Here is a 16,717-nt window from a genome sequence, read left to right as displayed (position 1 = left end):
CTTTTCCCTAGAGATATAGTTTAGCTTTAATATTTAGGAAATGGATCGATAAAACTTTTATAGGCAATATGTGATGAAGTATCTGTCCACCATGGACTATCCCCTTGGTAGAGTTGAAATGCTGGTATGGATGGTATTGTTATTTAATAACAACGTTCATGGTGGAAAATGGTGGACAGCTATATAGATCTCTTTTAATAGCTAACTAGCTAAGTTGAAGATTTTAGGTCGGGGTGTCCAACACACGGTCATTTCTGCCAGCATCAAATATTCTCCTGATGGGGTGGGAGCCCAGTGGGAGCTGCTACGCGGGGATGGGCTTATCCCTTTCTCCCCCCTTCCCCTTTTGCTTAAGCAACAAAAAAAAAAAAAAAAGAAAAAAAAGTTGAAGATTTTATGTTGTTGCTATAGTCATCACAATAAGCCACTATAGTTGTTTCTACTGACCACACGTTGTTCTCATGCTGTCTATTATATATTTAAGCATCATGAGGGCTAGTATTTGTTTTAGAAATCTGGTTTAAATAAAATTGAAAAAAGGAAATAAAAAATTTCAGATAATTGCACTCAGCACACCTCCTCGGGATCTCTTCATTATTTTTTTTAAAAAAAATCTATTTAGAATCTACATTAGCCTCCAATTTCATTCTTTTTGACAAATGTAGTAACAATACCACCACCAAGAAATAGTAGACTGCTCCCAAGAGAATTTCTGAGTTTGGCTTTTTTTAAAAAGATAAATAGCCATATATGCCACCAAGTTCATCAAGATGCATGCATCTTGCCATTGAGAAGCTCAAATGAAGCTCTATGCTTTATTAATGTATTTATAGGGCAAAAAAAAAAATGTTAGAAATCTGGATCGATTTGTATATAAAAAAAATGGAGAGAGAAACTCGGATCGATGTTGCTGGAATAAAGTAGCACTCGTTATTCAAGGCCAAACTACTGATTGAAGAACCCGTTTGGATGCCCGAGCATGGCATCTAATAATAACTTCTTATACTGTCAAGATGATCCATTTGGTTGGAAAAGGTGATTTACCTTATCGCTGTAATTTAGAGATAATAAAACCCATCACCATGTAGCTGGTTAGATCATTGTTTCTTCTTCAGAATTTCTCTCTTTATATGCTCAGGCATCCAAATAGAACCTAAAGTAGTACAGTTTGTCATGAGAAATTCTTATCTTATATATAATTAATTGACTCTTGAATTTTTCTGAAAACTCTATCAGATGATACAAAACACAAACTAGATTTTCTTTTTGACGGTATGGTGGAAGTGAGAAACTTCCCTATAATTTTATTAGAAGGTTACAAAAGAGTTACATGTATAGAGAGGTGGGAGGTAAAATAGGGAGGGTGGTACAACACTACAGACATGAATAGCTGATTCCAACAATTATTTATGTTCTTCTTATTCTCCTGGTTCTCTCGTGTTCCACATTACAATAATCATGTTGAATAAGAATAGCCAACAACCACCCAAAGGACATTGTAGCAAGTTCCATGCAATAGGAAGGCAGCCTTGGGATTGAAAGAGCCACTATATCCAGGTGAAGGGATGAACTAGTAACAAAATGAGGCCTCCATAATCACAATGCAAACCCAGGGAAAGCAAGGACCATTACTAGTAACCAACTCATTCAGGATCAGAGCAACACAGCACTTAAGACATCCTAAAGATTTAACAAGACAAGGGGGTGAGAAGAAGCACAGACACTGCAATCCTACACAACCATCAGACTCTACACTTCGCTAATCTACACATCCAGAACTTTTTTTTTTTTGGACGAAACACTAAACTTCGATTAAATATACCAGAAAAGTTAACCGTATATACTTTAGATGTCCTATAAGTTCTGATACCATGTTAAAATCAATACTTGTTTCAAAAACTTAAATTTATAGAATGAAATAGATTTATTTATATTTTTTTTTCTGAATTTCAGAATCTCATGTCGCAAAAAAAGTTTGACACCCTGCATAGTCATGTATATACCAATAATTCTTTTTAAATTTAATATATATATATATATATAATCATCATATTAATTAATTACACAGTTGACTCTAATAGCTTAAGTTGGTTGGAAGAAATTAATACCAGTCTTAATATATGATAACGACTGTACGTCAAAGGCCTGCAATGACCGTTAGGTACTTAATGACTGTTAGTTTTAACCTGGCAGTTTGTTCGCTTTATCGTGTTCATGGAAAATTACGGGCCCTCAAATAGCTCCGTAAATGATGGGATCTTTTGAAAAGCCAGCGGTCTCATGCGCCAGCCCGTGGGCCTCGCCGCGACGACGTGAATAAAAACGCGTGGGTGCATGGGATCACCCCCGCTCCCTCTGGGAATCACATATTTCCATTGGCTAGGGAGCCAAATCATAACGCATCTGACTTTGCTGCAATAGAGAATTACGAGTAATAAAATCATACAACCGTAATTGAATTCTGAGATTGATGAAAATGTTGCACTATATATGTAGCTCTCAACCTAAGATCCATACTCCGATTAAGTTGTCCTAACATTGATTTTGGAGGAAATGGATCGAACCTAATTAGACCCAAAGTAATCCAGTTTGACTCGACAAAATATTGTTCCAAGTTTTAGATCTACAAGCAACCCAAATATGCAAGATCAACATTGAAGCAGTCGATTTGATTTAGGTCGAGTTCTTAAGTACCAATGTAGTTTGAAATAAGTTAAGCTAAGATTTGGATCAAGCTAGAAACCGGCATGACTAAATTTATTTTACAGCAATTCTTAAACATTAAGGTATTAATTATATATATAATTCAAAATCGATTATACTTCCATATAAATCTAGAATACATTCAACTCTTAGATCCATTTGTACGGAAGATAAAATTTTCTGGTCACAAATGCCATGCATGTAGCATCCCAATTGCGAATCTTGTAGACTTCTTGAATAGTTTTTGTAACGGGCACAACTTACGATGCTATATTTGGCACGACCAGCTAGCCACTATTAATTAAAATTGTTTACATCAAACGCTTGGGCTGGGAAACAAGTCCCAAAAACATGGCTAGTGGAAAATACTTATCACACACTGTATTGGGTCCAAGTAATATTAAGTTGGACCACATTTATCGACAGAATGGATTCGGGAACCAAGATAGCGAAGATAGCTTCGGCATAAAATTTTCTATGCATTTGTCCGGCAACGAAAGTTGGCGATCAAAAAATGTCATTCCCTCTCGTACACCTCTCATTCCTACTTTGAATTGTCAATCCTTCTCAAGAAGCAGTGTGCCCCAAAACGGAGCAATAGGTGAGCTGGAAGCCTAACATTTTCGAATGAGATTACTATACTGCCCTGGTGCATGTATTGCTCTTCAGCAAGCAAGCTCAGGCCTTAACTTGCCAGGCTTGTTCCCCTACACTATATATATGTGCAATTGGAAGCCATCTTGAACCACACAAATCCAATACTCCTAGCTACAAGCTGTTATGCTCTCATCCATTGCAGAGAGAAGGATGTCTTCTTCTTCTCTTCTAGTTGCCTTAGCCATCTGCTTGGCTTTGCTTTCCCCAGGATCCCGAGCTCAACTGAGCTCCTCCTTCTACAATTCCACATGCTCCAATGTGTCAGCCATTGTGCGTAGCGTAATTCAGCAAGCCCAAAGCTCTGATGTTCGGATCACCGCAAGCCTCACTCGACTCTTCTTCCATGATTGTTTTGTCGATGTAACCTTCAACGTTTCCCTCCATATCTTCTCCCCTTAAAAGATCTATTATAGTTTTTCTTCTAATAAGAATATATATATATATATATATATATATATATATATATATATATATATATATATATATATATATATATATATATATATATATATATATATTTGGAGCTCTCTTGATTCACCCTTCATTTCTTTGACACTGCAAGCTAGCTTGTACGTGTGGACACCATCTGATGCACAAACTGATGCGACTTATAACGATCCAGAGTTCTTCAAAAGAAACTATAGAATTCAAAAACTATATATCCTACATATGTTATGTGTAACAATAAAAAGAGAGGCTACGTGTGGCTTGATTCTATTTTCAGCTAAACGAATTGTGTTTCTGCCAGGGATGCGATGGGTCTGTTTTGCTTGACAGCAGCTCTACGATAGTGAGTGAGAAGGGTGCAGTTCCGAACAACAACTCAGCTCGGGGTTTTGATGTGGTTGACAACATCAAGACTGCAGTAGAGAATGCTTGCCCAGGAGTAGTTTCATGCGCTGATATCCTTGCCCTTGCTGCCGAAGCTTCAGTTAACTTAGTAAGCCATTTTCAGTTGTCTTTTCCATTTGATTCTTCCTTCTTGTGTCACTTCTTTTAAGGTTTAGACCCTTCTAAATGAGAGCAATAAGACCGGAGATTATTGGCGGCCGTTCTCTTTTCCTGGCTTTTGCTGTAGACAAAAAAAAAAGGCCTTGACACCTAGTTTTTCTTCGAAAGAGGAGAAAAGAAAACAGCTTAGTAATGTCCACTGAAAAATGACGGCTTCCATCTGATGATAAGGAGAGACTAAATATGGTATTTACTAGGTCAGCCCACTTTGAATCTTTGGAGCATTTTATTAGTTTTCTCCAATAGAATATATAAAGATATTTTCGAAGTTACAACCACTTACTCAAAACAGAGGCATGAGTTCAGCTTATTAAACAACTAAAATCAAAATAGACCAAGTTGACTCAGTTTACTCAACAGAATTAATGCAGGAATGAACAGGCAAGTCTTAAAATTTTGATAATGTTACATCAAAGCAAGTCTTAAAGATTCTTGAACTACCTCATGACCTGACTCCTGAGCTTTGAAGCCAACTCAGATCAGCCTCTGAAATAGGCCAAAATATCACAAGTAAAAGAAAAATTACACCCTACTAGTTCTACGCTAACCATTGTTCACAGGCAGGAGGTCCCTCATGGTCTGCGTTACTCGGAAGAAGGGATGGAACCACTGCGAACATAACCGGCGCCAACAACCTCCCAAGCCCCTTTGATAGCTTAACTACCCTCCAATCCAAATTCTCTGCCGTCGGCCTCGGCGACACCGATCTCGTCGCCTTATCAGGTGAAAAACAGCATGATTATAAAGAGATCAACAAAATGCTAATTAACTACTATGTTCATAATTCTAACTAGAACTCCTTGTGAATGTTAATTAATGACAGGAGCCCACACCTTTGGGAGAGCACAATGCAGATTCTTCAGCAACCGGCTCTATAACTTCAGCGGCACCGGCAATCCGGACCCGAGCTTGAACTCTTCTTACCTGACCACACTGCAGCAGAACTGCCCTCAGGGAGGGGATGGAACCACACTCAACAATCTCGACCCCAGCACCCCAAACACCTTCGACAGCAACTACTTCACCAACCTTCAGAACAACCGTGGGCTTCTGCAATCGGATCAAGAACTCCTCTCAACAAGCGGAGCTTCCACCGCTTCGATCGTCAACAGCTTTGCGAGCAGCCAGAGCACCTTCTTCCAGAACTTTGTGCAGTCGATGATAAACATGGGGAACATTAGTCCACTTACTGGGAGCAGTGGGCAGATAAGGAGCAACTGCAGGAAGGTCAATGGGAGTTGAGGGTTCTTGAGTTGGAGTTGGAGGAGGAGGAGGATGGTTCTGAAACAAAGGAGAGCTGTGAGCAGTGTTAGTTAGAATATGAATAAAGTCCAACGGAAGTTGTAGTAAGAAGTTGTTCTGTTATGTGAGCCAAGTGCTCAAGTTATATCAAGTGAAACAAGTAAAATGCTTGCATATTGTGGAAATCAATCTCTCTCTTTCTCTGCTCAGAAACTTAATTTAGCTGTGTATGAAAAATATTTTTCGCATACAAATCTTCCTTCACAGCATTTGTTGTATGTATCAATCAAAATCTAGAAGTCTATGTTTGAAGCTCCAAAGAAATTTGAAACCCCGTTGTTATATCCATCGGGGCCAATAATACTGTTTAATCATTGGAATGTGAAAGGTGTCTATATTAATATATATTTCCAGTTTCTCAATGATGTAGATACGTGCAAATGCGATTCTGAGGTTTAGAAGGAAATGTATTTTGTAAAAAGAAAAAAGAAAAGCAAATGAACATTCAAAAGAGTTGTTTACGAATTCTTAAAGGTTCTTTGTGGGTGCTCACAGCTTGCAAGAGCTCACCGACACTTCGTAATCAAATACCAGCAGGCCCTACTAGCTTTTAAGGGCACAGTATCATAAAGTTACAGCCCAAAAGCTTCAATTATTGAAAGGAGGACCGGCTAGACTAATAAATCCTTATAGCACACCCTTCTATTTGTTAATGTAGAGTTATGGCAATCTCTTCCATCCAATAGAGGCTCGTAAAAGAAGAGGAGCCCACTCAAGTCCTACTTGATCTCATTGGGTCCTCTCGGACTCTACTATTTTTTATTGGGAAGCCCATATAGCTAATAAAGATTGTGATGTACAATGAGTTTAATTTTGATACTACTTACCATAAATCTACTGCTCAAAAAATTAAGTTGTTAAAAAAAAAAGATCGGCTCAGGCTAATATACTTCTCTTTTATTAGTTAATGTGGGACTATGATAAGCCTACACTAGCCGCACTCCAGCAGAACTGGCCTTAGAAAGCCGATGTGGGTGCTCGCAGCGATCTCGACCCGATCACCACAGACATCTTTGACAATGGTTACTTCACTAACCTTCAAAACGATGGTGGGCTATTCCAATCCGATCAAGAGATCATCTCGAAATCGAGGACATTAGTCCACCAAGACGCAGTTGTAGGGAGCTAAGGAGTGGCTCGAAGAAGGTCATGGGAGTCAAAAAGTTCACGAATCGAGGTGGGAGAAGGAGAGGGGGTGTAAGAATTATTATTTATTGTCAAGCGAGAGTAAAACACAGTAGATATCATGTGGCGAAATGTTGCGTACGTTTCGGGATTGAATTATTCTCAAGAAAAACAACAAAAGATGTTGTTTTATGTAACATGCAGTATAAGAAAAGTTATTTCCTTTCATATCCATTTGCAATATTAGAGTTCCTCGTCCTCCCAACCACTGAAAAAATCCCGATTAAGCAGTATTTAATAAAAGATTTATTTAAATAAACACCAAAAAATTATTCCAACAAGGAGTACATGTGCATTTTGATTCGAATGAAAATATTTAGCAGGGGAGGGCTGAATAAGTTTATTTGGTCGGCAAGGAGATTTTATACTTCTCAATTTTTGAGAATGTTAGTACTTATTTATTCTTTTCCTGCCTGTCCGACCAAAGAACATTTGCAATTATTCCATTCTACTCCCATTTCCCAACCTAACAACAAAGCATCAAACTTATTTTTCTTATTTAGGTACCCAACGAAGTTGGGCCTGAACAGTAATACGCCCAAGAGCCAACAATGAAGTCCACGCCATAACAATAGAGGGAATGACAAGAGTGGGGAACATAGTCAAAACTTAGAGCCACCAAGTGACGAAGTCAATGGCATAGTATGTCGTACCAACCCGAATGGACTATACAAGACATACCGTATTAGTTCAGTACCGGTATCCGATACGGATGGCGTACCGACGTTCGGTATACCAAAAAAAGTTGCATATGGTACCGTATCGATACTGTACTAGTGCAGCACCGATACGAGGTCTAGTACCAAAACGACAAATCTTTGTTAATAGGGTATCAGATGTCGTTCCTATGGCCTTGCTTTCCCAGGCGACTAGACTGCACATATTTTAATAATATTGGTTCTAATTTTGGTTAGATTTGGAAATTAGCAGTTGCTCCAAGAGTACAAGTGTTTTGGTGGAAGGTATGTTGGGAGAAACTTCCTGTAAGACCCTTCTTCATTCTAGAGAGGTACTGCACCAGCAGGATTAATTTAACTTGCGATCTCTTTCAATGCAATGTAGAGTATATGGAACATTGTCTATACCCATGCCCCCCGGTAATGGGAGTCTGGGCTGCAGTGAAGAAAATAAATCCAGCTATTCCGCAGTTCAATTCTTGAAGGCCAGTCCATTTACCGCTCCGCACATTGAAATGGGCGACTCGTGCATGGAAGAGGGAGAAGTCGGACTCTGAACGGATGTCCTCTTCTTCCTCGATTTCGTCGGGAGGAGAAGACGGAAGGAGTTCTAATCCTTCCACGATTGAGTTGGGCTTCTCTATTAAAGAGAGCCCCCACCCCCCTGTCACGCTCCGAACCCAGTACCCGGATCCGGTATGCGACCGGCCGCATGAGCCCTAGAGCAGTGCCCTAAAGATCATGCAAGGCCTATGATTAACAAAAATTCCAATAAATCCACAATTAATCTAGTAATTCAAATAGAGCAGTCCCATCCCATTATAAATCTAGTTAATAACTCTGATACTTGCACTCTGCGCCCATCCCATCCAAATCTAAGCATCCTGCAACTCTGATAAAAAGAAAGAAGAAAAGGGGATGAGCTTTACAGCCCAGTAAGAATCCCTACATATCCACACCAACACAATAATAATAAAAATCTGAAAACCACGACAAGTCGAAGCACATATCATGAAGTCATAAATCGGCTATCAAAGCTCAAATAATCGATACAAGTATGTACATCAAACATCAATAAAAGTCCAGCCACACAAGAATGATATAGCATATGATAGCTCATAAACCTGTATTATAGTTTCAATGTCTTTTCTTCAACTTGATCTGGATTAATTATCTTTCCGACTTTGGGTCAAATCTCGGTCACATTTCTCAGCCTGTGGTGGGGCAACCAAATTATCACATTTTCAGCCTGTGGCAGGGCCTGCACATTATAGTTCCACATTTCTAGCCTGTGATGGGGCCTGCCAAAGTATCACATTTTAAGCCTGTGGCGGGGCCTGCACATTATAGTTCCACATTTCTAGCCTGTGAGGGGGCCTGCACATTTTAGTTCCATATTTCTAGCATGTGAGGGGGGCCTACCAAAGTACCACATTTTTTAGCCTGTGACGGGGCCTGCCATAATAACAAGATAAACCCAAAATCCCTTTTTATACAATCCAGTTTACATCCACACATCAATTTCCTTTTTATTTATTTCTGGCTTTAAACTAACCACGGTCACGTTTCCAGCCCATGACGGGGCAACCAATATCACATGGTTAGTTTAGAGCACCACATCCATCAGTCAAATTATGTAGGTGTAGGTTATGCGCATGCATGCATCCATCATGATACCAACCACAAGCGAATACGATCATAATATCAACCACAAGCCAACACGATCAAAATATAATTTAATATAAAACTATTTTTGATTTGTCTCAATCATAGCATATCATACATATCTAAGTATAAAAATATTATATCATGCAGGATTAGCGTACAAGGATCCTTACCTTTTTATTGAAAACTCAGACAACTAATCACCCGCCCTCACGGTGATCTATGTGTTAGCAATATATCATATAAATAAACAATAATTCTATTAATTCAATTAATGGAAAATCTTAAAGGGAATAATATACATGCATATTATTCGGCATCTAAATAATTCTATTTTAATGCAAAATAAATCTATTCTAGCACAAAATAAATCTATGCATTTAATAAATTTATATTATAGAATTTCAAATCCTACAAATCTACTAATATTAAATTAAAAATAAAAGTAGAAGAAAGTAGCCTGATTGAAGGCAGGTCGAAGCGCGTAGACGCTGTCCCAAAGAAGTATTTGCCCCCACGTACGGGTCATCCGGCAATCCTTCTCGGAGATACGACGACCCTACAACTTCTTCTTCGGCACGTCTCGGAAGAAGTCAAAGCGAACCCGATCGAACTTGCAGATCCAGCAAAGAACGGAATGAAAAGAACTAAATAAACTGAATAAAAATGTAAAAATAAAATTTGGAAGTGGCTAAGAGGGAGAAGAATTTTTTCAGAATTTTTCCACTATTTTTCTGAAATTTTTCGTGCTTCCAAAGAGATGAAATCAAGGGGTTTAAATAGGGGTTTTTACAGGGGCCGTTTGGTCATTTGCGGACGCGTTTTCAAACGCGTCCGTTTTCAAATGCGTAACGCCCGCTGGGCGTTACCTTTTTCTCAAACGCGCACGCGGCCCAAGATTTTGGCCGCGTGCGCATTTAAGTTTTTTTTTCAACAATCCCCCACAAAAAAAAACTTAAATAATTTTAAAATCAAAATAAAATGCTGGATATCTTATATTATGTAATAGGTGTAGGTACCTTTCGGTTTGAACCTTCACTTAGTGACAATTGATTACATCTGTGGAGCCAAGGTGGTCTTAACCTTGAACCTCGGTCCATGGCTCAGATTAAATCAACAACACACATAATATAGCCCGATCTGGGTTCTAAGCGGGTTGCGCTGTTATGGCCATGCGCAGATATCTATCATGTGCTTTTTAGGGAATCGCCCATTTTCCATAATCGCGGCCTCACGACTGCACATATAGGTGAGTCCTAATAAGGAAGCTAGCAAGGAAGCTCCTGCCTCTTGGGTCTCGGACTCATTAAGAGTTATACAAACGAACTCATCCTACCGCTTGCTTTTATGAGCACTAGTGCCATAGGGATGAGGAAAACATGAAATAGTGCTCCTCTTAGTCACACTCCGGTTTGTTTCTACCCATTGAACCTTTTAAGGTTGAGTTCCCACCGTGGTGATCTATCTTTATGGGCTAAGCCCCATCCCCCTCGACGACTCTAGAACTACTGTTCTAGACAAGCCTTTAGTAAGCTGATCAGCCAAGTTATTTTCTGATTTAACAAAATTAAAGGCAATAACATTATTTTTCAATTTATATCTTAATGATTTATGATGCACTTTTAAGTGCCTGTTCATTTTTACATTGGCATTTTCTTGGTTGCACTTATCTATTGCAGATTTACAGTCACAATGTAAGGAGACAGGTGGTAAAGGTGACTCATCTACAGGAAGGTCTATTAGTAGATCTCTGAGCCACTCAGCCTCAGTGCTAGTAGTGTCTAAAGCTATCAGTTCAGACTCCATGGTACTCCTAGATATTAAGGTTTGTTTGGTGGATTTCCAAGACACAGCAGCACCTCCTAGGAGAAAGACGTATCCTGTGGTGGATTTAACATCTAAGGTATCGCTAATCCAGTTGGCATCACTATAGCCTTCTAGAACAGTAGGAAACCCACTAAAGTGCAAACTATAGGACTTGGTACCCTTAAGATACCTAAGAATTCTATCTAATGCCATCCAGTGATCTCTATTTGGATTAATAGTATATCTACTAAGTCTATTTACAGCATATGCTATGTCTGGCCTGGTGTAGTTTGTTAGGAATCCTAGTGAGCCTATGATTTGAGCATATAGGCTTTGAAGGACAGGAGTTCCTAAGTTCTTCTTAAGATGAGTAGAGGGATCAAATGGAGTAGAGACAGGCTGACAATCGGAATAATTAAATTTATTAAGTATCTTGTCAACATAATGACTTTGGGATAACTCAATACTTTTTGCACTTCTAATTATTTTGGTATTTAAAATTAAGTCAGCTTGTCCCAAGTCTTTCATATCAAACTTATGAGTTAAGAATTGTTTTACTTCATCAATTATCTGAAGATCTGTCCCAAAGATCAGTATATCATCTACATAGAGGCACAAGATCACAAATTTGTGTCCAACTCTCTTGTGGTATACACATTCGTCTGTACTATTGATTTCAAATCCAAATGTCAGTATGGTTTCATCAAATTTCAAGTGCCATTGCTTGGGTGCTTGTTTAAGACCATAAAGAGATCTGACTAATCTGCAAACTTTATTTTCTTGGCCTGGGATTTTAAATCCCTCTGGCTAGTCCATATAAATTTCTTTATTTACGTCTCCATTTAGAAAAGCTGTCTTAACATCCATCTGATGAATCACTAATTTATGAATGGAGGCTAATGCTATAAGGACTCTAATAGTAGTAATCCTAGCTACAGGTGCATAAACATCAAAGAAATCTACCCCAGGTCTTTGAGTAAAGCCCTTGGCAACTAATCTAGCCTTAAATTTATCTACAGAGCCATCAGGCCTAAGTTTCTTCTTAAAGATCCATTTGCACCCTATAGTTTTACAACCAGGAGGAAGATCAGTCAATTCTCAAGTATGATTTTGGATAATTGACTGCATCTCATTATCCACAGCTTCTCTCCAAAAAGGTGAATGCAAGGATTTCATTGCGTCCTCAAAGGTAGTTGGAGAGTCCTCTATAAGAAAAGTATAGAAGTCATCTCCAAATGTTTTCTCTACCCTGGATCTCTTACTCCTTCTAGGTTCTGCTTCTACTTCTACTTCACTTGTCCTTATTTTACTAGAGCTACTAGCTATACCACTATCTACTCTAGTTTTAAGTGGAAAGGTGCCTTCAAAATATGTTGCATCTCTGGCTTCTATGATGGTGTTGTTACTAATATCATTTACTTCTGAACTTATCACCAGAAATCTATTGGCATTACTATTGGCTGCATAACCTATGAATATGGCATCCACTGTTTTAGGGCCTATTTTCTTTCTCTTAAAATCAGGTATTTTTACTTTTGCCAAGCACCCCCACACTTTTAAATAGCTAAGATTAGGTTTTCTATGTTTCCAAACTTCATATGGGGTTAGATCATTATTTTTAGAGGGAATCCTATTAAGGATATAACAGGCTGAAACAAGAGCTTCCCCCCACAAATTTTCTGGCACTCCTGAGCTTATAAGCATGGAGTTCACCATATCCATTAAAGTCCTATTCTTCCTTTCTGCTACTCCATTTGATTGGGGAGAATAGGGTGCAGTCACTTCATGAATGATTCCATGATCTTCACAGAATTGAGTTATGTCATTTGATGTATATTCACCTCCCCGATCTGATCTAAGAATTTTAATTTTCTTTTCCTGTTGGTTCTCAGCTTCAATCTTAAAAATTTTAAATTTGCTGAGCACCTCATCCTTGGTTTTAATTAGGTAGATGTAACAGAACTTCGATAGATCATCTATAAATGTTACAAAGTATCTATTACCTCCCCTAGAAGTTCTACCAGAGTCACAAACATCACTATGGATCAACTCTAATAGATCTGAATCCCTATTAACGGATTTAAAAGGCTTCCTAGGGAGTTTAGCTTCTACACAAATTTGACATTTCTCATGGTTCTTAAGATCACTTTTTGGTATTAGATTTAGGTTCATAAGTTGCTTAATTGAATTATAATTTATATGACCTAATCTACCATGCCAAATAGAAGGAGGCTCTATATTCATAATCAAAGGATTTTCATTTATTGAATGAGCTATTACATTCAATTTGAACAATCCTTCACTAAGGAATCCTTTTCCAATAAACATAACACCATGAGAAATTACGACCTTATTGGACTCAAAAACAAGACGAAAGCCTTGCTGGACAAGCAAAGAACCACTAATGAGGTTTCTCCTAACAACTGGAACATGTTGGACGCCGTGCAGTGACAGGACTTTTCCAGAGGTAAGCTTTAAGTCCACACGTCCTACTCCTAACACACGTGCCTCCGAGCTGTTTGCCATGATCACAGCTCCTCCACTTGAGATCTGGTAAGAAGAAAACCAGGAACGATCCGAACAAATATGAATACCAGCTCCGGTATCAATCCACCAATCTAGTGATTGTAAAGTCATGTTAACTTCAGGAGTGAAGGAAACAGACCTGAAAGCTGTCTCAGAGGAGCCAGCGCCGGAAGTCACCATGTTGACTTGAGCACTGGATGTGTGTGGACCCTTCTTCTTAGATTGAAGAGGTGCAGTCTTCTTATAGAAGCACTGTGGAGACAAATAGTTGGTCCGACCACACACATAACAGAAACGAGCACCACCTTCCTCTTTCTTCTTCTTCTGCTCCTGGGATTGAATAGGCTTCCCATTGTAGTGGTGGTTAGGGTTTCTAGGGTTGTAGGGTTTCTTCTTGAAATTCTTACGGAAGGGTCGGTTCTGATTTTTCTTAGGAGGAGCTTCTACATTATATGCATTATTTTTGGGTCCAGTAGAGGTATTATTTCTGAGCCTATGCTGCTCTTCAATCCTAATGGAGTTTAAGACTTGGGTTAGGGTGAGAACTCCTTGGGTATGGCTCAGGGTCTTGGCAAAATCAGACCAGGAAGTAGGTAGTTTATCTATCAGACAGGCTACCTGGAATGATTCATCCAAATTGGTTCCATTAGCCCTAAGCTGGTGGATCAGGGTTTCAAATTCATGAATTTGGTCATTCATAGGCTTTGAGTCCACCATCCTAAACTTATTGAAATCGGAGGCCTTGAACCTCTTTACCCCAGCATCATCAAGACCATATTTGCTATCTAGGGTGTCCCAGAGTTCTTTGGCACTCTTAGCTGTATAATAGATATCATACAGCCTCTCAGAAAGAGCACCTAGGATTCTATGGATACAATGATAATCTATCTCATCAGGTGTCCTAGAGGGTGTGCTAGTGGAGGCAGAATGTTCAGTGTTGGAAGAGGTAGTTGGGTTGGACCCATTATCAACTTCGGTCGTACTTTCACCTATGGCTGAGATTAACCCTAATGTGGTGAGCCAGAACCGCATTTGATTCTGCCACCTCCTAAAGTTATGGCCATCAAATTTTTCAGGTTTGGCACTAAGATGGTCACTAGTGTTTGAGGCCATAGGATCAGGGTTACAGAATAGTGACAGAAACCTGATTGAAGGCAAAAAATCTATGTCAAAAGGTTGCACTAATATTTATATTGAACTTTGGATGTCTAATTGATATATCCAAAAAACTAATAGCCAGATCAGCTCCAGATCGGTGGTGGAGCACTAGGCTCACTTAAATACCAGCCTTTCTTAGGCACGTATGCCTTTTTGACAAGCTTTTCTTAGACACTATTAGTTAGTGGATATAATCACTAGAAATCACACAAATTCAATATTTAAAATAACCTAAATGCAAATTTAAACGAATTAACTAATTTTTGAATTTTTCGTTTGACCTTTCCGAATTAGTAACAATTGATTACTAAATTTAATTCTAGCAAACAATTATTGTAATTAAAATCTAATTTATCAATTCAATGAATTATATATATATTAGAGTTGATTTATTTGCTTATTAGAATAATTGATTAGTAATCTTGTGGTAGCAAATCAATTATTGTAATTAAGATGTCAATTCAATGAATTAGAAGATTTATTTCTTTATTAGAATAATTGATTGAGATCTAATAAGTCAATTTAATGAATTATAAGATTTATTCCTTTATTAGAATAATTGATTGAGATCTAATAAGTCAATTCAATAGATTAATTATTATGTATCAACCAATTTCCGAATTTTCCGTTTGAATGGGATCTGAAAATTACTCCTTGAGGAGTCCAAATGGAGGTATAATAAACCTCTTGGAGGTTAAACAAATTATTATCCTCTTCAGAATAATTTATTATTAATTATGTACTAGCAAAAATGATTATTGCAACTAAAATCTAATATGCCACAATTGTAATAAAGAATTTAATGAGTTACATATTACTAACAAAAAATAAAAGAAAAATACTTCTTTGGATTGTTAGCAATATATCATATAAATAAACAATAATTCTATTAATTCAATTAATGGAAAATCTTAAAGGGAATAATATACATGCATATTATTCGGCATCTAAATAATTCTATTTTAATGCAAAATAAATCTATTCTAGCACAAAATAAATCTATGCATTTAATAAATTTATATTATAGAATTTCAAATCCTACAAATCTACTAATATTAAATTAAAAATAAAAGTAGAAGAAATTAGCCTGATTGAAGGCAGGTCGAAGCGCGTAGACGCTGTCCCAAAGAAGTATTTGCCCCCACGTACGGGTCATCCGGCAATCCTTCTCGGAGATACGACGACCCTACAACTTCTTCTTCGGCACGTCTCGGAAGAAGTCAAAGCGAACCCGATCGAACTTGCAGATCCAGCAAAGAACGGAATGAAAAGAACTAAATAAACTGAATAAAAATGTAAAAATAAAATTTGGAAGTGGCTAAGAGGGAGAAGAATTTTTTCAGAATTTTTCCACTATTTTTCTGAAATTTTTCGTGCTTCCAAAGAGATGAAATCAAGGGGTTTAAATAGGGGTTTTTACAGGGGCCGTTTGGTCATTTGCGGATGCGTTTTCAAACGCGTCCGTTTTCAAATGCGTAACGCCCGCTGGGCGTTACCTTTTTCTCAAACGCGCACGCGGCCCGAGATTTTGGCCGCGTGCGCATTTAAGTTTTTTTTTTCAACACTATGAACCGGAATGCGCAGGACTCTGCTCAGCATCCTCTCGTCCAATAGATTATTTCCCTACAGAACCAAATCATCATTAAAATTTATCAAAGATATATGATAATCTAGGACCCCTGTTTGATCCTCTAAAGTCTTCTAAAATCTAACATCCCAAGACTTTCTAGAGTCCACAAGGCAGTGCTTTCCCCAGATCCATGTGCAGAGAGAGAGAGAACCCAACTAGAGAGAGAGGGAAATATAATAAGAGAAAGGGAATTGGAAAAATCCCTTTCTCTTTCCCTCTTCTTCTTCCTTCTTCCCGACGGAAAGGGAAGAAGGAGGCTCGGCCGTAGGTGGCCCACGGCCGGCGACGCTCCATGGTCGTTGGTCTATGGCGTGCCGGTGGTGACACGCCCGGCGACGGCTGGCCGTGCCACGCCCTGCGACGGCCGGCCGGCCGGAACGGAAGAGGAGAAGGCCGA

The 16,717-nt window shown here is 38.5% G+C and overlaps 1 protein-coding gene across 1 annotated transcript; it reads left to right on the top strand.

Annotated features, from left to right (window-relative positions):
• The first annotated feature begins 3,431 nt into the window (after nt 1–3,431).
• On the top strand, nt 3,432–5,802 carry LOC103705795 (peroxidase 15). Its single transcript, XM_008789652.5, has 4 exons — nt 3,432–3,720; nt 4,109–4,300; nt 4,932–5,094; nt 5,195–5,802. The coding sequence occupies exons 1-4, from the start codon at nt 3,484–3,486 to the stop codon at nt 5,611–5,613; spliced, it is 1,011 nt and encodes a 336-aa protein (XP_008787874.1). The 5' UTR covers nt 3,432–3,483; the 3' UTR covers nt 5,614–5,802.
• The last annotated feature ends 10,915 nt before the right edge of the window (nt 5,803–16,717 follow it).

The sequence above is a fragment of the Phoenix dactylifera genome, chromosome 15, assembly GCF_051530095.1.
Source record: "Phoenix dactylifera cultivar Ajwa chromosome 15, Ajwa_hap1_PhDact_Kaust_v1.1, whole genome shotgun sequence".
In the NCBI taxonomy this organism is placed as follows: domain Eukaryota; kingdom Viridiplantae; phylum Streptophyta; class Magnoliopsida; order Arecales; family Arecaceae; genus Phoenix; species Phoenix dactylifera.
This window is presented reverse-complemented; position numbering and strand designations above follow the sequence as displayed.

Excerpts from the sequence above, each read along its gene's own strand:
- LOC103705795 (XM_008789652.5), top strand. The coding sequence starts at position 3,484 with ATGCTCTCATCCATTGCAGAGAGAAGGATGTCTTCTTCTTCTCTTCTA. Across the intron at positions 3,721-4,108 it reads TCCATGATTGTTTTGTCGAT|GGATGCGATGGGTCTGTTTT; the intron begins GTAACCTTCAAC and ends TGTTTCTGCCAG. Across the intron at positions 5,095-5,194 it reads CGATCTCGTCGCCTTATCAG|GAGCCCACACCTTTGGGAGA; the intron begins GTGAAAAACAGC and ends AATTAATGACAG.